Source organism: Schistocerca gregaria, chromosome 4 (genome assembly GCF_023897955.1).
Source record: "Schistocerca gregaria isolate iqSchGreg1 chromosome 4, iqSchGreg1.2, whole genome shotgun sequence".
NCBI lineage: Eukaryota > Metazoa > Arthropoda > Insecta > Orthoptera > Acrididae > Schistocerca > Schistocerca gregaria.
Genome location: NC_064923.1, coordinates 662,682,158 through 662,706,436, shown reverse-complemented (window position 1 = coordinate 662,706,436; position 24,279 = coordinate 662,682,158). Strand labels below are relative to the sequence as shown.

General features: G+C 39.0%; 1 protein-coding gene across 2 annotated transcripts in view; it reads left to right on the top strand.

Annotated features, from left to right (window-relative positions):
• The window catches only part of LOC126267175 (eukaryotic translation initiation factor 2-alpha kinase-like), a 165,367-nt gene that overhangs the window by 84,358 nt on the left and 56,730 nt on the right, over positions 1-24,279 (top strand). For both annotated transcript variants that reach the window (XM_049972136.1, XM_049972137.1), the window contains exons 10-12: positions 4,376-4,487; positions 7,624-7,868; positions 11,995-12,138. In XM_049972136.1, the coding sequence (XP_049828093.1) occupies positions 4,376-4,487; positions 7,624-7,868; positions 11,995-12,138 (501 nt within the window). The remainder of the gene's footprint in view (positions 1-4,375; positions 4,488-7,623; positions 7,869-11,994; positions 12,139-24,279) is intronic.

The following is a 24,279-nucleotide window of genomic DNA, read 5'->3' as shown; positions in this document are numbered from 1 at the left end:
TAATATGTTTTATGAACTTTATTTTGGAGATCTTTCTGAAATTTAAAACTGAATAATGCCATCATAAGACTTTCATCCAGGTTTCGGGCAAATGTGAAGCCTTTATATTCTGTAACATGTAATATGGTTCACACTTTAGCAGTTTCCATATTTTGCATAAAATAAAGGTATTGGTCACAGAATTTCTTGGATTCTGTTGAATCCAAGAAATAGTTGTTTATGGAGCATCTGGAGCAGTTATACTGTAGAACAAAATCCCACATTCACTGATGTGCCAAAACATTATGACCACTTGCTTTATAGCCTGGTAGTGGTCTATACAGCAGTGATTTTGCATGGCATGCTTTTGACAAGTCCTTAGTAGATTTCTGGGGCACGTCATGCCGTTTCTGTAAATCGTGAACCAGTGGTTTGTGGGCATCGAACTGTTGCCTGATAACGTCACAAAGTATTCTATCATGTTCAGATCAGGTGAATGTGGTGGCCAAGAGAACAAAGTCTGTTTACTATCATATTCGACAAATCACTGTAGCACAATTCAGGCCTTGTGACTGTTGATAGGTATCCCGTTGGAAGATGTTGGGGAAGATATGAAGCAAGAAAGGATGCAGGTGATCTGCAGTAACCTTCACATAGTCCAAAGCTGTCATGGTTTCTTTGATTACTGCACAACAGGTCTCTTGGAAACAAAGATGAATGTGCCCCACAGCATAAGACTGTCTCCACTGGCCTGCGTCCATGGAGTGGTGTATGTTTTGAGCATCCATTCACCTAGATGATGACATATGAGTGCATGATCATTTACCAGATGTAAATGTCATTTACTATTGTGGTTAACTAATCTCAGCATATCAGAACTAACATCAAAATAAACATTCAATATTCTACACAGTTCGCAAAGCACAAGCTCATGGGATGTAAGTGTTAGTAGAGTATGGACAAATTTGAATTAAGTTAGTTTTGACATGGAAAGCAGGCAGATAAAATACAACTGCTTGGCACGATTTGCTTGGCATGGTCCTATTGCATCTGATGTGCCCTTGGATTCTTCCAACTTTAAACTGACTTATCCAGATTAGTGTGATGCAGCTTGGTGTTTTTAACATTACTGAATTGTTGTCAGTGGTGAAATAAACAATTCCAGGACCAACTGGGAATCAAATCTCAAACCTTTAGATTTCTAATCTGACACATACCCACTGAGTCACACCTCTTGCCTCTATCCAAACATAGTATATTTCATGATTACAAGTGCAAGAGCATTCTCAGATAAAGTAATGCTCCCTGTGGCACGTTAATAGTACCACAACACACTTGACAGTGGTTAATTTTACTTTTATATATTGATTCCCACTCAATGAACACTAGTCGACAATACTGCATTTATTGACCAGCTCTGCTCTGGTCAAATGACTGCCAGCTCTGTTTGATTTGGTCAAACAACTACCTGCTTTTCTGTTCGGGTCAGCCTCCAACTCATTTAATGCCTCTTTCAGTATTACTAGAGGTGACCAGAATGACTATAATATCCAGAAACAATAAATGAGAAAGAAAGTTGCTACTCAATAGCAGAAATGCTGATTTGCAGATAGGCACTTTGACTTAATGTTCAACTTTAGCTTCTATAAGCTCACCTCACCAAAGAATTGCTACATTGCAAGAGTTGCTTGTATGTTTCTTCTTTCCAACCTTACATAAAAATCATTGCTATTTTCTCCATGGAGCCTCTTGTACACCATCTCCATGGGTATGAACACCTAGGTGTCTCCATTTTACTTTGCATCACACATACTCTTTAAAACACCCCTATTCATTTTTACTGTTACCTCCTTAAGTTGTTTAAGCATCTCTGTAGTCATAAATAACTTCCCTCTGCTGTGCTATCTATATTCCTATTCCATTATTCCGAACTATGATGCAGTGTTCCTTTGGACAGGCATGCATGCCTGAAGGAATTGCATTGTAATTTGGAATAACACAGGCACTGCAATATTGTATTTATCCACTGACACCGGACAAGTAACTTTCAAGTAAAGTGTCTCTTCTGTTTGGGAATGTATATAACAGATCTATGAGTAAAGGTTGTAGACACATTGTTGACAGCATAATGGAAGTATGGGTCTGCCTGTGAGTCGTGATTGAATAGCCAGATGGTAAGGTGACCACTTGTGATAGTGGGAAGCCCAGATTCGAGTCCCAATTTGTCACAAATTTTCATTGCTGTCATTCCATTGTACAGCTGATGGTTTTTCATATTCACAACTGTGAATACATTTCTTGTACTGTTTTGATGCATTTCCACCATTCTGATCTAACACGATTTTTTTAAGTGCCATGTTTGCCTTGCTAGTTATGCTGCTCAGCAAACTGTTGTTGCCAGTTGCTTGTATTATTAATTGCTTGCAATATTTTTCATTTATATTGTATTTGAATCTACATGGTTTTTTTTTCCCAACTCAATGTCGTCCCCTCTTGCTAGTATCCCTACTGTGTTGCATTCAGAATACTCTCACTTTTGAAACTGTTGCACCCAATTCACAGATGATCTCCTGTCTCGTAATAGTTACCACATTTGCTAGTACCTAGTTTCAGTTGGTGAGAGAATTTTTTCAGTACACTTCCTTTGATTGCAGCGAACCCCAGTTAGATACATATAGTGGCTTCTCCTTTATTCTTGATCACTCTGAATTAGTGAAATTAATAATGTCATAAGTTTATTCTTTAAAAACATTTATGGACTGTAACAAGGGCGGGCAAACGTTGCACGCGGCTCATGAGCGCACAGCGCTGCACGTGTACTGCTCGCGTGCAGTCGTCGACTCGGGCAGTGGCGACAGCCGGCAGGTTGCGGCAGTGTAGTACCAGGCTAAACTGTGGACATTGATGCGAAGCGATCACTACGTACTGAACGTTGTATTTCAAGAGCCGGAAACTGCAGAGTGATACAAGGAAACAGAGAAGTGGAAATTTGCTATCTTTTAAAAAGTAATGGGAGAACCATTTTTTCTTTGTGCAAAAATGTGAAAATTCGAAATGTTTAATATGTGGCAGTATTCTCGCTGGTCAGCGGAAGTTTAGTATTGAAGGCCATTGTAACAAATTTTACAAGGACGAGTACAATTTATTGTCGGATTCTGAGTGGATGGGGAAATTGACTGAGCTTATGAAGAGCAATCTGATGATACTAGATGAATCTGTCGTAGTTGCTGTGGTCACGAGAGCTCTGCGACTTCCTTTCGTCATGTCTCTCATCTAACTGATTTAACATTTTATGGAGCACTGTTTTCAATTTTTCAGGACGACAGCAATAATAGCGCAGCAGTATGTGCAAGTTATAAGATTGCTCTTAATACAGCGAGAGCTGGAAAAGCATTTGCTGAATTAGTAAGTGTCAGTTAAGAGCAAACATCAGAGATGAAAATTTAAGTAACTGTTTGCATTTGTATGTAGAAATTTTGTTCCTCTCCACCTGTAATAATCAAATAAAACGTATTGTAGGTAATAGGTACTCTTTCAAACCACGATATCTTTCAAGCACTCCTACTAATCTTATTCCTTCATTCAATAAAGCAAGCTAGGAAACAAAACACATTGCATAGGAAGGAGCGGACAGAAGGTATGGCGGGGAGGGAAGATAAGCGGGTGGTCAGCTTGCCCCTGTGTGCACGGAGAACACCTGTTAACTGCACGTGCAAGTGCACCGCACACGTGCATAATTCCTGCCCGCCCCTGGACTATAAGAACGTACTGTACATTAACTGGATATCAAGAAATTCACACACAACAGATTGCATTTATCTTTTAGGCCTCGAATGTCCATGGTTCATGTCCTAATCTGTTCACCAGCTAAAGATAATCCTTTCTCCCTTCTTTGGCCATCCTTTGATACATACCGTTCATAGTCACTCAGAAATGAACAGTCTGACATTTTCACTCATTGCCAGTCCCACCCTCTTTAGTAGCACCTGAAAAAATGTTAATGCTGCCAATTGCTGTGACATATCCAGCTGACACCTGCTGATTTTACGCGTCTCAGAGAGTTTACCCTGGTAACAGCGTCACTGCTATCCAGATGCCTGTGCTGTTCATTATATGAAGCTTTTCCTTTGACTTATGTCGGTGTCCAAGTATTCGTTGGAGATGGGAACATCTGTACTTAACTTAGTTCTGACAGATTTGTCAGTGAATGTCATCCAAGTATACAACAAATACACAAATAGACAGGGCTATTCTTAAACAAAACAAATGTGAAGGCAGTTTAAAAAGGATGTGTATGAACATTGTAATGTCACTTAAAATAATTTCCATACCTAGTTTAAAGTCAGAAAATTTATTTCAGGTAGTAATGTTTGATATTGACTCCTTTCAATTTCAGGAAAGAAGTTACCATAATCAGCATATCGACTGCAGTGTTGCTGAATTTACTAACACAGAGATTTCGGAGCATATTAAAGAAAACGGCGGCATGTGCACAAGTTTCCAACCAGGTAATCTGAGATTCCATGAATCTTGAGTCTCTCTCTCTCTCTCTCTCTCTCTCTCTCTCTCTCTCTCTCTCTCTCTCTCTCTCTCTCTCACTAGTAATGGAGGCAATATTGGTTTAACGTGAAGCTATGGAGTTAATGTGAATTTTAATTGTACCAAAAGTAAAATTTCCGTTATTGCTATTGACAGTAACATGAGAAATTTTAGTTTGGATATAAAAATAAATAACTAAAACTTTTGGGATGCTTTTTTCATGCGCAACGTGATCCGTTGTTGAAATTGCAGCAGCATCTACCATTGTTATCCAAACTACAAAAGCACACAATTTGACTACATGTGCAGGACATATGCAAAACCTTTGCAATTCCCAGTTGTAAATACTCTCTAACCTTTGAACTCTGCAGTCTTTTTGTTGTGCATATCTGTGACTCAGCATCTCCACTTTATTGATATCTCATTCAGGATGATAGCAGTTCAATTGCCATCTGTCCATTCATATTTGGATGTTTATGGTTTCACTAAATCACTTAATGCAAATGTTGGAATGATTCCTTTGAAAATAACACACTAGACTTCCTTCCTTATCCTTCCCAATCTCTCAGCCTTTGCTTTGTCCTGAATGGTCTTATCATTGTCAGCACCTTAAATTCTAATCATATTTGCTTAATTTAGTAAATCCAACAGGTACTCTGTATTCTATCTCATTACTGCAGAGTGACACTCAACTCTCTTGTCTATTATTCCACAAAATTGACTGTCCATTGTGCTTCGATACTACACTGCTGGATGACTTTCTCAACATACTATCCACAATACTGGCATTACTGTATATCTCATGGTCTCATGTCACAAAGTCAGAGCTATACCCAAGGATAATGAACACTGCCAATATTTATAGACGTAAGAATACTAGTGTCCAATGCCTCTTATGTAGTTACTGCAGAAAGTGAGGTGTCTAGTTCATAGAAAATGGCGTGTCCTATGTAGTGGTGACAATTAAATAAATTAGACAACCAGTGATCTCAAAATGTAGATGTCCAGGTAATACGATTCTTCAACTTCCCGTGGTGTGCATACCACTTGTTTGAAGTACTGATCAGTCTTGCTTTCTGTATTGGAACTTCTCAAAATATCTTCCACATACCTAAGTCAACTTACTAAGATTGACCCACAGTCTTGATATTGACACTGCATCTCCAGAGAATTTATGACATATAATTGCTGTTATAAATGTAAAAATTCTTTGATGCTACATACAGTTGTTGCAGTCATTTAGCCATTATTTGTATGTATCACAACTTACTATTGTAATTTGTTTGTTTGTTTGGACGAAACAAGCAGGATAATACATTGCTTTCTTAATCCAGAGTTGAACAACATCCTCTTAAGACACGTATTCCAATACCTAGATCTCTGTTTTCATTCATTAAAACTTTTATGAAGCTTGATTACAAGTGATTTGGAATCTTGGAAAGCTGTCAGATTCCTGCATGAAAATTTATTCATCCATTGCACCATTCCAAAATGCAGACTTTGTTTACAGTAACGGTCAAAAGGGTCAAATAGTGTCTCTGTGTAATGGTGCTAAATGTCTTGCTATAGGTACTACCTTTTTGTAGACTGTAATCCGTAGCCACCTTTGGCACTTAGTAAAGATGCTTATTTGAGGTTCAAGTTGAAGATTATTGTAAATCACCCTTTTCTTTCATGGCTTTTCTCTGTTGGTAACAGAGGCAAAATTTTGGCCTGTTCAATTTCCGCCAGTATTTCTTCTTTACCAAAGGCTGAAGTTTTTGAAGTTCTGCGTGCTAGGGAGAAAGCTCCATTATCTTTGATTCTCTTTTTTGAGTGTTACTGGACTGTTATCATGTAGACACACAAGAATTATTTTCTTTAGACTCATTTCCATTGTAAGCATTTCACGAATAATAGATACTGTTGTGGTCTTTAGCCCAGCATCTGGTTCAGTGCAGCATGGTATGCTATGCTATCCTGTGCAAGTATCTTCATTTACTTATAACTACTTCATTGATTTGAATTTTCTTGCTGCATTTGTCTTTTGCACTCGCCCACATGACTTATGACCCGTCCTCACCACTTTAATTCTGCCGGTATCTCATGTCCTACATTCCAAACTTCACAAAAGCTCTGCTGTGAACCTTGCAGAACTAGCACGAGACTTCTGTGAAGTTTGAAAGGTAGGAGATGAGGTACTGGCAGAATTAAAGCTGTGAGGACAGGTTGTGACTTGTGCTTGGACAGCTCTGTTGGTAGAGCACAATCCTGCAAAAGGCAAAGCTCCTGAGTTCTAGTCTGTCTGACACACAGTTTTAAATCTGCCAGGAAGTTTCGTATCAGCGCACATTCCGGTGCAAAGTGAAAATTTCATTCAAGGTTTCTAGCTGTTTTCAATTACAACATTAATAAAAAATTTCCTCTCCATATGATATATAAAAACATGAGGAACAATAATATTGCTTTGATAAAGGAAAAAATTAATTTAAATTTGTGGGAAAATACTGAAGTAACAGCTAATATATAATTTACAATGATGTGTAGCACTGTTTAATATTATCTTGCAGTTAAAATTGCTAAATTTAAAGACATTCTGCTGATAGCTTTTGGTAGACAAGCTGGTAAGTTTTCCTTTTTACTCCACAAATGAAACATGGATTTTGATACACATAGGCAAACATTGAACTCCAACCTAATTACCATTTGTTAGTCTGTAAGGAGAAGTATAGAAAAGAAATTAAAGTTCAGAAAGAATAAATAAAAAAAACTTCGAGGTTTTTCCATTGAGTTTGTAATTTTGTCAAAGATGGCAAATGATTTTGAAGATCAGTTGAATGGAATGGATTGCATCTTGAGAATGAGGTTATAAGATGAACATCAGCAAAAGTAAAAGGGAGGAAGTAGATTGTAGTTAAATTAAGTTTAACCACCCTAGAGGCCTCTGACACCTTCGCTGGTACAAATGCCTTTTTGGAACCGAAGAAAACAATAAAATAGCAGTAACTTTTTATTTTTGTAAACTTTCATTCAAATAATGCCATGCTTTTGTAATTGCGGTATCTTTTGGAATAAGTTTTCATTTGCTGCATGTACTTCTAAAAAAATAATAGTTTTGTATTTTAGGCACAAAAAGTTTTGGAAAAGCCTTCAGAACAACATGATTCTGGAGTAGATGTGCGGCTGACACCACGAAGTTACTCGGAGCCGGGTTTGCTGTTGAATGAATCTCATGGTTTTGTCTCACGTTACCTTACAGACTTTGAGCCAATACAGTGTCTAGGAAGAGGTGGCTTTGGAGTGGTTTTTGAAGCTAAGAATAAGATAGACGACTGCCGATATGCTATAAAGCGGATAACACTTCCAGATAAGTAAGTACTTTTCTTGTTTACTTTAGTATTACAATTACATGAAAGTATGTAGTACTGAGCATACATACGTGTTCTGAATGGAATAGCTAATGCACTGACAATATGTGTAGTATGAATTCTATTTGCTCTCAGGCAACAAAGGGAAATAGTAAAAAAATATTAAAAATCAGGAAGGCAACCATTTAGTGATTGATTGTGGGATCATAGAAATGCACATAGCACAGAGCTGTTAGCTTTTGAGCTACTGATCTTTGTCTTACATATGTACACATTCTCACACATGCACAACCACATAGACACCCAAACACTGACTCTCTGAGTTTTTACCGAAGCTGATACTAGTCAGAGCAAGCAGATAAGTGGGCAGGAAATGGAAGGTATGATAGAGGGTCGGACAGTTGTCCTTCAGCAGAAGTGTGAAAATGAGAATTTTAGATTCCAGTCTGAGCTGCTGTTGCTGTAAGATGTACTGTGTAACAGTCTTTTTGTTGTCCCTGTCTGCAACTCAATGGATCATCTTTATGTTGAGTAGCAATCTATCCTTTTTCTAATACTGTTGATATTCCAACCTGAAGTTTCCATTGTCAGAACTGAAAAGGTAACATTCATGAAAGGGGGTGGGGGGACTGAGTATAGGGTTCGCACTGAGGAGGAGTGCTGTGGAAAATAGCAGGAGAGGAACAATAAGAGTAAAGGAATGGGTACTATTGAGGTTTGAGAGAATGGAGGATGTGGCAGGACATTTTTCACCTATTTAATTCGAAGCTAGTTGTAGGTAGAGGATCCAGATGGCGCAGGTACTGAAGCGGCTATTGAAGTCCTTGTTTTTTGTGGTGTGCAGTATGTTTGACGACTTGGTGGTCATGTTTTCAATAGCTGCTTTTCGATGATGCCCATTCATGTGGACGGAATCTGTTTAGTTGTTATTTCCACATGAAATGCTACAGTTATTTTAACGTTTATAATGTGGCTGCCTAGTGCCTGTCCCCTTCTGCTTCACCCCCCCCCCCCCCCCCCACACCAAACACACACACAAATGTAAGCACTCTTATATATGTGGAATGTTTTTCAAGTCATTTCACATAATTTGAGACCATTAAGATGATGTATTATCTTTCTGAAGGAAGAAGTTCTTGTAACCCACTGCAGGGCCAGCAAGTGGACACACATTTTGCCAGTCACAGACAATGGAATACATATCAGTGCTCCATTTCTTATCCTGTAAACATCTAACACATGAGAACACCTCCCCCTTGCCTCTCGGCACGCGTGATGCCTCGCCATTTGGTCTTCCATGTGTTTTCACTCTTTCATTAGTGTGGACCAGTATGTTCTGGAGATTACATTTCTGGTGATCTTATTTAATGCTCCCCTGTGTGGCCAGGCCCCGTATTCCTGTATCCTTGTTAAACTCTGTGACTTATTACACACTGTGGGCAGAGCTCCACGTGTGGATGATACTTATGGATGGCTGCTCAACCCCAATTATTGTGGTCATGCTGTACATCATACACATCCTGAATATCACTGTCTTACTTACATCCAGTAAAAGATGTGATGACATCCCAGATTTGTGGACACAATCTCTCCTTAACACAGCTGCTTCTCTCATTCAAGTGCTCATTGTGTGCGTGCACATGTGTGCGTGCGTGCATGCATGCATGCTGTTATCAGCAATAAATTCCTCACTCTCTCCCTCACCCCAATTTTTTAATAATTTTTAATCATTGTCGTCAATTATGCAGTTGTCACTTGTTGTCATAATCTCTCTCACTACACTGCAGGTCATTTTCCTGTATTTAGCTTGCACGTAAACATAGTTTGGTAGTGCATTTTTAGCATCAAATTTATAAAGATAGTTCAAGGCTGTTGGTGTTTTCATATTAATCATGGCTCCAATGGCTCATTACTAAAGAATATTGTTTCTATAGCTCAGTTATCTTTCTATTGAAAAGAATTCCCAAATTGAAACTGTAACTGGAATATAAAAACAAAATCTCATAGTACTAGCTTGCTGAATCAGAAGTTCCTTACATGACAATTGAGAAACAGTGTTTGAAGGAAACAGTCATTCAGTAATTAGATTGTAGGATATGAGCTGTTTTGTTCCATTGATGTAGGTTGGTGACTTGGAATGTTGGAGGGTCAAAGATAGAGTTGGCAGATAGGAGGAAGTGGAGACACTGTGAATAAACATGTAGGTGGAAGAAGGATGTAAGTACAACAAATAAGAATAAATAAGCACACACTAGAACAGGAAAACAAAAATATGGAAACAAAATCTAACAAGAAAAACAGTGAAATGTGTTTTGATCCATGCTTGTAGCTCAGTGGCCATTATGATGACAAAGAAAACCAACGTTTGTATAGTATGAAATGGGTCATGATGAGTCATGAAAAGACACCCTTTTTTTTTTTTAACTTTTTCAATGTATTCAGACTTGATCTCACTTCCTAGTCACCAAGACTTTTGATATTGCCTTTCTAGAGAGTAATAAAGAACAATAAAGATGACAAATTAAAGTATCAGCAGAATATAGGCCAATTTTCAATGCACCTCCAACTTGCCATTGTTTCTTAAGGGCTTATATGCTCACATTTGTAGGTGGGTTAGAGCATGGTCTTGTAATGAAAATGGGAAAAGTGTTTGCAGTAGACACCTCTCCCTTTTTTTAATGCAAAAGTGGGCTAAAAATGGTCAACTTTGCTGTCAGTTTGTGAAATATTGGAAAGTAGTAGGAGAATGAAATTTTATATTCTGAGCCCTTGTATTGGTAAGTTATTATGTGCAAAGTTTCACATTTATCCTGCAGTTACTTCAGCTAAAATTCACATTTATTTCGAGTCCCCCCCCCCCCCCCCCCCAAAAAAAAAAAAAAAAAATTGCTTCAAGCTTCAAATTATTCACTTGCAGATCACTTAGGAAGCCTTTTTTTTTTTTAAATTATTTCACAAAGAGAGTGCAAAAATATTTGTACAGTATTAACAGAGGCATTGTGTCTCGAAGTTGTCAAAAACTCTCAGGTACACTGTGGATAGCTATGTTACGGGATCAGATGACTATATCTCTAGAAGTAGTGAATTAATGATCTTGAAACTTTACAAATGTTCATTGGGAACATGTGCAGTTGTTCATACAAATTTCCATCAAAATCCTTGATGGTTATATGGATACATGTAGACCAATTGGCATGGAACAACATAAGTGTATCTCAGGAAAAATGAAAAAATGTTACTGTTGAGTGTTACACAGTAATAGATCTACCATAATTTCTCAAAAAACATGGGAAAGGCTATGGGGGAATCATTCTGCAGCATGATGATGCATTGATGCACATAGCTAGCCTTACCATTCAGTTTTCTGAATTGACAGACTTATCATAGCTAACAATCAGAGCTGGCTGGACCTATGGATTTTTTCTGGCCCTATAAAAAATATACATGTATATTTGTAAGAAGATTCACCAGATATAAAGCAGCTCACTAGCATATAACAAAGTAAATTCTAAGCACCTGAAGAATCAAGAAACTTTATCGAAACTGATTTCCAGTGCTGTAGAAGAGCATGGAGTTTCATGGGAAATACTGTAAGAAATATGTTTCATGTTTACCATTTTACACAGGCTCTATGTTAGATGAAGTAGGTTTTAGCATTGATATGGCTAGTGAAGACCCAGGCTGGCCCCCTCATTCTCAGTCACACTGCCAACCTCTCTCTCTCTCTCTCTCTCTCTCTCTCTCTCTCTCTCTCTCTCCATACAGAAGGATTAACTGTGTTTGAGTCCTTGGTCTTGAGGGATCAAATTGGTTCTGGTTGCAAGTTGTTTTTTCCTTCACCATCTTCCTTTAACATGTATCACAATTGTCAATTTCAGTTTTAATTAATGTAGACTTTTTATGATTTTTATGTGTATTGAATTTTTCGTGAATGAATTTTTGTTCACATTTGGAGAAATTATACCAGTTTATCTATCGCTAAAATATCAGATCCAATAGGCTGTACCACGTAAAGTCCAACAGCACTGTACAGTCTACAAAATTCAGTTTGTGTAACCAGTTATATTTGTTTTACTGTTCTGATATGTATTATGTGACTAGAGAAACTGAAGTAGTTATCCTGTTACAGCCACGAGTCACGGGAACGTGTGATGCGCGAAGTGAAGGCACTTGCAAAACTTGACCACCATCACATTGTTCGATATTTTAATGCCTGGGTTGAGTGTCCCCCACCAGGCTGGCAGCAGCAACATGACAGTGTATTTGTTAAACCGTATGTACCTTCTTTTTTATGTAATTAGATCTTTTATATTTTTTTCAAATCCAACATAATTGAAAATTGAGATCTCAGATCGCTGGGAGTGATTGAGCTTCTTGTTAAAGCTGTATTATACTGTGTCTAAAATGCCTGTGTGTGTGTGTGTGTGTGTGTGTGTGTGTGTGTGTGTGTGTGTTAGAGAGAGAGAGAGAGAGAGAGAGAGAGTTTAGAAGCAACATAATTTAAACTAGCAAATACGGAAATAAGTATACACCATAGAGCTATGGCTTTTGGCTAGGAGCACCAGTGCTTCATAACGCACAAAGCAAAAGTTGCTATCTTGATCGCATTTAGTATCTCCAAGTTTCATTCTGTTAAACTACAAAACATGAAGATTATCACAAAATGAATTGTGTAATAACTGACAGAGAAAGGAAAGGAGGAGGAAAAAATGAAGGTGCATCTCTGATCCACTGTGTATGAGGTGATGTAGAAGAGTTGCTAGGGCCCTTGTCTACCTCTCTCCTATAGTAATTTTTGTAGAATTGCTGTGACACCCAAGTTAAGTGGATAAACATTGATCTTGAATGGCACATTTAGATACCGTTTCCTTGTTAATTGATACTTTATTTACAGTGTGAAATGTGCATTTGTAGAGTCATTATTGGAAACTATACGGAGCTGAGCAGAAGTCTTGTTCTAGCGCCATTGACTATGTTTGTTTTAATTCAATATTTAAATGGCTTACAGTATTCACAAAAGAATCAGCCGATGCCAGATCTAACAGTCTGGTAACTGCACCTACTGCAATCCAGCATATTTATTTAAATACATGTTCGCAACTGCATGGATGCATGGAGTGAAGGAGGCGAAGGAGAAGCCATGTAGAAAAGTGACAGTAGGAGGCACTCCCGTAATTTTAAGATAAGTGCAAAAAACTGCATTTGTCAAGAGAGCTGCAATTAACTGAAATAATAGGGAACAGTATAGGAAGGGTAATCTAATTATGAAACTAAAGAAAAAAGGAAATATCTTCCACTTTTACTCACTAGACAGAAATGATAGTACTCTGTGGTAATGTTATTTCCATTTGACATTTCCAGGGAAGGACAGTGATGTGTATGCATTTTATTATATTTCCAGGACTCTAAAAGAGCAGTTTAAGAAAGAATGCATTATTTTAAAACAGTATTTTGGCCATTACAGTTATTGAGATGATAAAAAGATGGCACCGAGTGACCATTTTTCGTGTTGTGATGTCCCAGTACTTTAAAAAGTGATAGTGAGATCTGTAAAATTTGCGTGAAGGAGGTCAAAAGAGGTATCCTGTGTGCCGACTGCAAGTACTGGTACCACGATAAATGTGTCAAAGTAAATTTTAAATATATGATAGACTAACATGACTGGACATGCCGACAGTGCTTCGTAAGTGCCGCAGAAAACGAAATAATGAACACGCTAAAGACAAAAGAAAAAATAATAAGTGTGTTAACAGATGATTTAGTATCAATCAATACAAAATATCAAGAACTTCTGAGAAAATATCAAGAGCTGGAAACTAAATATAAAGCAGTGGATCGGAATTATCGACTAACTCAAGACAACACTGCTGTTAATAGTTGTTCTGCGCAGAAAATGTAGTGTATGCAGAAAAAAACAAACAAGCAAGAACTACATGTAAGTACAACCCCAGTATACCATTATCAAAGAAATTCTCAGCACTTGTAGCAGATTGTGGTAGCACGATAGACATAAACAAACCGACATAGTCATGGAAAAGATCTATCCAAAAGTTTTCACGAAAGTATGCCTTCAAAGCATTCAGTTTTCGCGAAAATCAAGCCTGGTGCAATGTTAAATGCAGTGGTAGAGAATATTACAACAGAAACAAGTCAATTGGACAAAGACGCTCACGTTCTGATTATTGGTGGCGGCAATGACGTGTACAAAAATGAAAGCAAGAAAGCTCTGCGAGGATTTCGTAACATATTACCAAAACTATTTCAAGTGAACATTGTCATCACAAACGTGCCAGTGTGACATGATTTACCACTGTGGTCGTGTATAAACAAAGAGATTCGATACTACAATTCCGAGCTAAAGAAACTGTGTGATAAATTTAGCCATGTACATTTGATAGACTTAAGTAAGATGAGTCGTGATGAGTATACAAAACACGGATTCCACTTAAACAGGAAAGGGAAGGCCAAGCTAGTTTCCCACATAAGCAAACTGCGAGAAAGGCAATGTGGAGAAAGCTCCAATTGCTCTGGGCTACAAGAACGAGACTTTTTTTTTTTTTGGAATAAAGGACCATAATAATAGTTTTCACAGATGTATTTCGGCTATGACTGAGCCCCATGCGCGTAAAGAAAAGCCAGGCTGTGAAGTACGTGCTCAGTCATTGCAGGTCAGTTCCAAAAAACCAGTGTATGCAAACTGTCGTAAAAAGTGTAGCTCAAACAGTTTTGATTCGTGCAAGATGGTAAATAAACAAGAAGGGATAACACCCTTAATGTTAATGCACTTAAATGTGCAATATCTCAGAAACAAACTAGATATTCTACAAATATTCATAGATGAACACTTGCCACATGTACTGGTAATAATGGAACATGGGCTAAAATACAGTGAAATAATATACTATGGATTAGAAGGTTACGTTCTAGCAAATAGTTTTTGTAGGCAAAACCATAAAGGTGGTGGTGTGGCAATGTATGTTAATAAGAATGTAGAAGCTAAAAAAATTTCCTTTCTTGAACACCACACCAAAGAATTATCAATTGAAATGACAGGCATTGTACTCCACAGTAATGATCTTAAGTTACCAAAGCATAAAATGATTGGAGTATATAGGCCACCAAATGCTGATGCATTGCTGTTTATGGATAAACTTAGTAGTGTTGCTGGTTAGGCTGGTTCAAATGACCTTACTATATTAGGTGACTTTAATATAGATGCAAACTCAAATAGTATAGTAACCTCGAAACTCAGTGATGTACTGACCTCATACAATCTTGTAAATATAATGAACTCTGACACCAGAGTGACAGACGCATGTTCCACTAGAATAGATTATGCTATAATCAACATAGATGTTATAGATAAGGTAAATTACAGTAACTTAGATTTTCTTTATTCTGACCACTTCTGTCAGGTGATAGAATACAAAAATTCATTTGTGCCTAAAATAACAAAAATTGTGCTACAGAAACGAATGCTGAATAACTCAAATATTAATGCTCTGAAAGACAAACTAGCGAATGAGAAATGGGATTCTGTGTACCGGGTAAAAGGATCAGGTGAGGAATGGAATGAATTCCGCTCAACCCTATTGCATCATTATGAATATAGTTGTCCGGTCAGAGAAATCCAGAAGGTAGTTGAACACTGTCAAAATGGAAGTAATCCTAGACTAAAACTCCCAACAAATCTGATTAGGCTCATGCAGCAAGTACATGATCTAAACCAGCTTTATAAACCTAATACTATGCAGGTTTTCAAGGAAAAAATCAGTAGGGCCAAGCAAACTTTTAAAACTGAAATTAATCTAAGGAATCAGATTAACAGCAAAACAATAGAACAATCTGACAACATAAGCAAAGCATCTTGGAAGCTGATTGACAAATTCCGAAAAGGTCCCAACAAGATGAACATGAAACAACTCAGCATAAGACATGATGGTAACATTATAAAAAACCCAGATTTGAATTTGTGGAAGTGAATAAGCAGGAGGTTTGCAGGGCAATATACATGCTAAAGAAAAAATTTTCATCTGGATGGGATGGCGTTTTCAGTGCTATTACTAAAGCATGCTTAAAAGAAATCTCTAAACCTCTTACTCACCTGATCAATTGCAGCATTAGAGAAAACATGTATCCAACAGTTCTAAAAATGAGTGTAGTGAAATCAGTGTATAAACAGTGAAGCAAGAAGTAAGTCTCCAACTATAGACCAATATCATTAATTCCCACTTTTAGTAAGATATTCGAAAGCATTGTCCTTTCTCAGCTAAGCGCCTTTTTCACAAAACATAAACTGCTTATAGATTCGCAGCATGGCTTCACAAAAGAGCTAAGTACAACCGCAGCAGTTACACAGTTCATTCATGAAGTTTACTGTCTGTTGGACCAGAAGATGAAGACTGCAGGTATATTTTTGGACCTGACAAGAGCATTTGATATGGTGAACCATAGGGTACTTCTTAAAAAGCTAAAATCTTATAGTATTGGGGATCAAGCCATGAATCTTCTAACCACATACCTGTTGAATTGTAAGCAAAGCACTAAACTGTCATACAAACTAGATAATAAAATCGTGAACTCCCAGTCCACCAGTGAATCTGTATTACAAGGTGTACCACAGGGTTCAATCCTTGGACCCTTTCTCTTCCTTTTATATATGTTAACGAAATTGCACAACCCATTAACTCCCATATTGTAAACTATGCAGGTGACATGTCAATCTTATTCTATGGGAGCGAATCTAAATAGCTAGAATCTCTTGCTACTAGCAAAATACTTCAGTGATCAGACTCAAGGTGAATGTCACCAAATCTCAACTACTGACATTTAAAACAGGCAGTTCTCATCGCAACAATATGAATGGTATGTGTATATCTCTGCAACAGAAAATGATAACTGTAAATTCCTGGGTGTATATGTTGATGAAAATTTGCGGTGGACGTACCACATTAATTTCATATGAGGAAAAGGCAGTAGTGCCATATATCTCTCAGCCAGCTCGCAAAGATAGTTCCTAGCCAAGCACTGTAATTAGTATATTAAGGAACACTTTACCTCTATCTCAATTACGGAATTGAACTATGAGGCTGTGCAGCTGATGTACATTTAAAAAGAATACTACTACTACTACTACTACTACTACTACTACTACAGAAAAGAGCAATAAGACTTATACATGGGATGGGACATAGAGATTCATGTCGTGAAGTGTTTGTGCAGCACGAATATCAGACAATATATTCGCTTTACATTTTCAAAATAGCTGTATTTTTTTATAAGTCAACCAACAGAATCTATCAAGGGCAGTGAGGTACATGATCACAACACTAGAACAAAGTGTAACTATTTCCGTAACAGAACAATGTTAAAAATGGCTGATAGAAGTCCATATATCAATGGTTTGATTTGGTATAACGAGCTACCAAACTCTCTAAGAACTTACATGGGAAATGTTTTTAAAACAAAATTAAAATCTTTTCTAATAGAAAAATGTTTATATTCTTTCAATGAATTTTAAGATAGTGATTGTACCAAGAGGCATTAGCATATCAGTTGCAATGTGATAAATGTAAAAAAATGGACATAAGAAGCAACAGCTACAGAATATAGTGTATTTTATAAGTATAAATATAACCATAGTATTAAGTCTGACGTTTGCAAAAGCCACCATTATGATGGCTCCACGCAAAGAAAATGTAAATAAATAAATAAATAAGTCATCACACTTGTTTGAGATGATAAATCATCACAGTTGTGCACTTGTCTTTGTTTGCACATCTGTGTCTCTTTCTACAGTTATTGTTATTACTGACATTTTGCTTAGCAGTGTTGAGAAAACTTATCATGATCTTCATTTACAACAGATCTGAAACTTATGTGGTATGAAAAATTCTGGCAGAATGTAAGTTATTTTTAAGCTAGAATAAAAACACACACACACACACACACCTACCTCTATGAATCTGTGTGTGGGTGTATATATACAAAGATCATGGGACTTACCAAACAAAAGCGCTGGCAGGTCGATAGACACACAAACCTACACACAAAATTCTAGCTTTCGCAACCAACAGTTGTTTCTTCAGGAAAGGGGAAGGAGAGGGAAAGACGAAAGGATGTGGGTTTTAAGGGAGAGGGTAAGGAGTCATTCCAATCCCGGGAGCGGAAAGACTTACCTTAGGGGGAAGAAAGGACAGGTGTACACGCGTTCGTGCGAGGGCCCCCCCCCCCCCACACACACACACATACACACACACACACACATATCCATCCGCACATACACAGAGACAAGCAGCAAATGTCCATATACTCTGGATCACAAAGTGTGCGCTTTGCCACTAGACCATTTTTATTTTATGGGGGAAAAAATGACCATTATACCTTACAAGTGTAGTCACCTCTTGAGATGATACTTGGCATCGGTAATTAGTGTTCTGTGTATAAATTTCCCCTCAGTGGTAATGAGAAGCCAGGGGAAAATGGCAGCCAACCTACAAGGAAAAGTTTGGACCAGTGTTAAGGAGAGATGGAGATACAGTTCCGTGTAAGGTTTGTACGGTCTTCATGCATGTCACACTTCCATACAAAGTGAGATACTTAAATTCCTCCGGATATTATCTCCAAAAACTAAAAACTAATAACACAACGTTCATAGGCATGTTGGTTACTACGTGTTCTCTTCCATTCCCTTCAGTACAGACGATTCTACACATGTACAAACAAATGGTGGTGAGTTTTCTGCAAATGTTCATTTGCACTTGTTTGCTTCTGTTCACTCCATTGTAAAGCAGGTTTTAGGTGCTGAAAGTTGACATCTGTTAACTCCGGATAATTCCACTATGAGGCGCTGTGTGAGTGATTAACCAAGTCGCATGCTAGATGGGCAGGGCTGTACAAACCACTGCTATATGCTGTTCTCTGTGCGGCAGAAATGTATAACGTCAACATTTTTTACAAATGGTATAGTGTTAAATGGTTTTCTCCTTGTGTGGAAGGAGTCCTTTCTTAACAACAGAAAGAAAGGTCACTTTAATGAATAACATGGTAGGAATAAGGTAAAATTCAAAAGAAAGGTCACTTTAATGAATAACATGGTAGGAATAAGGTAAAATTCAAAAGAAAGGTCAGTTTAATGAATAACATTGTAGGGATAAGGTAAAATTCAGAATGGAAACACATTTCATATAGTGTGTTGTAAGTTTCAGTGCTTGGCTCGTTCCTATACTTGGTCTACATAAAGTTTTACCTGAGACATTGGAGAATTCTTCAGTGACTATGATGTTTAGTGATGATTCAAGTATTTTGATGATGGGCCCAAACACAACAAGGAGAATAATAGAATAGGCTTACAACTAGCTCAGCCTGTATTTCGACCTTTTGTTTGCAAAAACTCATCTTATGCAGTTTGAAACAAACCAAATGTCTTACAGGTACCAGAAGGAGATATCAGTGGGTATATACTAGATGAGGTTCAATGGCTAAAGTTCTTGGTTATCCAAACTGATATTAAAGTAAGGTGGGACCAGCAAGTGGAAAGTTAGCCAAAAACCTCAGTTCTGTGTACTTTGCACATAGTAATCTATCTCATTGTGTGGATCTGCAGACAGTATTGGTGTACACGATCAAAGGGAGAGCCACATGTGAAAGCACCCACGTGATTTACCAACTGACCTGCCTGCACTGTGATGCTTTCTATGTGGGAATGACCAGCAACAAACTGTCCATTCGCATGAATGGACACAGGCAGACAGTGTTTGTTGGTAATGAGGATCACCCTGTGGCTAAACATGCCTTGATGCACGGCCAGCACATCTTGGCACAGTGTTACACCGTCCGAGTTATCTGGATACTTCCCACCAACACCAACCTATCCGAACTCCGGAGATGGGAACTCGCCCTTCAGTATATCCTCTCTTCTCGATATCCGCCAGGCCTCAACCTCCGCTAATTTCAAGTTGCCGCCGCTCATACCTCACCTGTCTTTCAACAACCTCTTTGCCTCTGTACTTCCGCCTCGACTGACATCTCTGCCCTTACTCTTTGCCTTTAAATATGTCTGCTTGTGTCTGTGTATGTGCGGATGGATATGTGTGTGTGTGCGAGTGTACACCTGTCCTTTTTTTCCCCTAAGGGAAGTCTTTCTGCTCCCGGGATTGGAATGACTCCTTACCCTCTCCCTTAAAACCCACATCCTTTCATTTTTCCCTCTCCTTCCCTCTTTCCTGACGAAGCAACTGCCAGTTGCGAAAGCTCGTAATTCTGTGTGTGTGTGTTTGTGTTTGTGTGTTTTGTTCATGTGCCTGTCTGCCGGCGCTTTCCAGCTTGGTAAGTCTTGGAATCTTTGTTTTTAATGTATCTTTCAAGTTAACTACATATGCATGTCAAGCATCAGATAAGGCAAATCTTATCAAGTTAATGTGTGAGTATCAAACAATGGAAACTCAGGTGGGAATGTCAACAATTTACATAAAGATAGATATCTACTTACTGTAAAGAAGAAAGATTTTCAGACAGGCACAATTAAAGACATTTATATAAAGCTTTCAGCTACAGCCTTCATTGGGCAAAAGAGAAACACACACAGCTCATACACATAAGCAAGCTCACCTCATACACACACGACCGCCAACCCTGGCAGCTTGGGCCAGAATGCAGTTATCATGTGGGTTACAAACAGTAATCTGCAGGGGGTGAGAAAGGGAAAGGGACAGTAGTGTATGGGTGGAGGGAGAGACGTATGCTGTCTGGAGGAGTGTGCAGGGACTAGAATGCCAATATGTGCAGTGTCAGTAGTTGTGGAGCAGGGAGGTGGAGGGAAAAAAGGAGTGAAACAGGAGAGGAGTGGGAAAAGATGGGCAAGTATGTTGGTGGTAGAGGGCAGCGAACAAAGGAGGTGAGGAGGAGATGATAGGAAAGAGCTATGGAAACTGTTGGGTGGAGGGTATGGGGACAGTATGTTACCATATGTTGAGGCAGGGGTAATTACGAGAGCAGAGTTTGTCGTGAGGATAACTAACATGTGCGAAGTTCTGAAAAGGTCATGGTGGAGCGGAGGATCCAGAAAGCTCGGCTAGTGAAGCAGCCATTGAAATCGAGTATTTTACAGTCAGTTGGGCCCCTCATCCTTGTGGACAATTGGTTGGTAGTCATGCCAATATAAGAAGCTTTGCAGTAATTGTAGCAGAGCAGGTAAATGACACGGCTGCTTTCACTGATGGCCAGGCCCCTGATCAGCTAGGATAAACCCGTGGCAGGACTGGAATAGGTGGTACTGGGTGGGTAGATTGGGCAGATCTTGCACCTGCGTGTTCCTTGTGGCAAGGGGTTGCGATTGGGAGTGGCATTGTGATGAACTAGGATGTTGTGGAGGTTGGGTGGGCGACAAATCAGCATTTTAGGAGGGGTAGGAAGGATCTGGGTAGGATGTTCCTCATTTCGGGGCATTATGATAGATAATCAAAACCCTGCTGAAGTATATGGTTCAGTTGTTCCAGTGATGAAGGTGGCACTCTTTTGTGACTAGTTCTACGGGGTGGTGGTAGGATTGGAGGTGTGGGAGGAAATGGCACAGGAGATCTGTTTGTGGACAAGGTCTGTCCGAGGTTTATCCTATCCCATAAGGGCCTAATTCACCTGTGAAATCAGCCATGTCATATATAATTTATCAATTCTGCTGCAATCATTGCACAGCTTGTATATTGGTATGACAACCAACTAGCTGTTCACCAGGATGAACACCCACAGACAAACTGTGGCCAAGATCAAAGTAGACCATCCTGTGACACAGCATGTGGCTGAACATAACATAATTGATTTCAATAGCTACTCCACTATCCGGGCCCTCTGGATCCTCCCCTCCACTACCAGCTTTTATGAACTGCGCAGATGGGAATTATCCTCACAACACATTCTCTGCCCCTGTAATTATCTCCTCCTCAACTTACCGTAACACACTGTCTCTACACCCTCTACCCAACAGTTTCAACCCCCTGTCCTACCATCTCCACCCCCCACCACTCGATTCTTATTTCCCACCCTCTCTGCTTGCCACCCTCTGTCAACGTATCCACCCATCTGTCTCTGCTCCTTTTATTCCTCACCCCCCTGCCCCAGAACTTCCTGGCACTGTTCCCGTTGGCATTCTAGTCCGTGCACACTCTACCAGACAGCGTTTCTCTGTCCCCCACCCGTGCACTACTATCCCTTCTCTTTCGCTGCCCCCCTCCAGATTGCTACTTGTGTCCCATGTGACAGTTGCAGTCTGGCTCAAGCTGCTGGAGTGGGCGTCCATGTGTGCATGAGGTGTGCTTGATTGTGTGTATGAATGGTGTGTGTGTGTGTGTGTGTGTGTGTGTGTGTGTGTGTGTGTTTCTCTTTTGGTGGTGAAGGATTGGCTGAAAGCTTTGTGAGAGTGTCTTTTAATTGTGCCTGTCTGCAACTTAAAGTGCCTTTGTTACGTTAAGTAGCAATCTATATTTTCCCATGTTGTTAATGTGCTCTGTGAGTATATTTTATATAAAATGCTTCACAATAACTATTTGTGTCATGTCATGTTTGTTATACACTGAAGTGAGAAGTGTCATAGGAAAGCAGTATGCGCATGTACAAATGGCAAGGTGTAAAAGGACAGTGCATTGATGGAGCTGTCATTTGTGCTCAGGTGATTCATGTGAAATGGTTTCCGACTTGACTATGGCCGCATTACAGGCATTAACAGACTGAATGCAAAATGGTATTTAGAGCTACACACATGGGATATTCCATTTCATAAATTGTTGGGGAATTCAATATTATGAGACCCACAGTATCAAAAGTGTGCCATCAATACCAGATTTCAGACACTTCTCGACACGGGCAACACAGTGGTAGGTGGCCTTTACTTAATGACAGAGGGCAGCTGCTTTTATGTAGAATTGTCAGTGTTAAGAGAAGTAACACAGTATGAAATAACAATAGAAGTCAATGTGGGACATACGACAAATGTATCCATTAGGGCAGGGTGATGAAATTTGTAGGTAACAGACTATTGCTCCAGACAACTGACGTGAGTGCCTTAGTTAATAACACCTCCCCTGAGCTCATGATCATATTGGTTGCACCCTAGATGACTGAAAACCCATAGCCTGGTCAGATGAATTTTGATTTAAGTTTGTTAAAGCTGTGGCACAGATGCCTTGAAGCCATGGACCCAAGTTGTCAACAAGGGCCGCGCGGTTTGAGGCGTCATGTTGCGGAAAAGTCTAGGGGCCAATTACCTAAGCAGTTTAGTCCCTTAGGAATTCACATATATTTGAACATTTGTCAACAAGGTATTGTGCAAGTTGATGGTGGTTTCATGATGGTGTGGGCTGTGATTACGTGGAATGAGCCATTCATTGACTGGGAATGGTTATGTTCAGCTACTTGGAGATCATTTGCAGCCATTAATTGACTCCATGTCCCCAAGCAACTGTGGCATTTTTATGTGAAATGGTCGGAGTGGGGGGGGGGGGGGAGTTGTATGGAGCCAAGCATGTTACAAACATACCTTAAAAACAGATTTATTGTTAGTCTGCTGAAAACTTTTAAGCCCTTGAACACAGATGGTCAATTCAGAAAACTTTAAACAAACACTGATTACCAGCATTAAAGTACATTATTAACTGTACAATCCGATTGCTGGCAGTAAAATAATACTGACAATAAACAATAGGTACAAAGAATTCCAAGAACCTTCAAGTATGAGTATTTCTCATTAAAAAAATTAATTGCAACTCACAATTTAAGAAATGGCTGTCTTGAGAAATCACACACGACAATTAGTTAAATGACAGATACAATCCTTCTGAATCCATTGACAACCAAGGAATACACAACAGTCTTATTGGGGGGGGGGGGGGGGGGGGGAGGGTTATGCGCCACAATATTGATATTAGTTTTACAAATGATAGGTCCTTCAGTGCACTTCATAGCCTTTCTCTTTACAATAGTCCACCTCTTGGCACTCGTGCTTAGAATAACTTATGATTGCTCCTTCTCATACCAACTTTACAAACGAACAACTTGAGTGACTTCCTGCCACGAGTAACAAGTAATTATATGACTAATGCAAGCAAGAGCACTTGATTTTATGAAACAATTCCAGAGCAAAAGCAGTGCAAACAGTTTAAGCCAGTTACTTGTATTCCACACACACTTAGTAAGTCATCACCTAGTTCACAAACATCTCGGTTTACGAGAAGCAAGAGGCTCAGCCCACTTAACCAAACTAGAATTATAAACAGTTCAGTGATCATCCACCCAGCTAATCTTTACATATTGGTTGAGTAAAAGGAGCCCCCTTTCGAGCACAAAGTGCCTCAAGTGTGGTAAAACGACAACAGCAGCAGCACATGATAGTAACTGAAATATGAACACCATAGTAAATTACAGC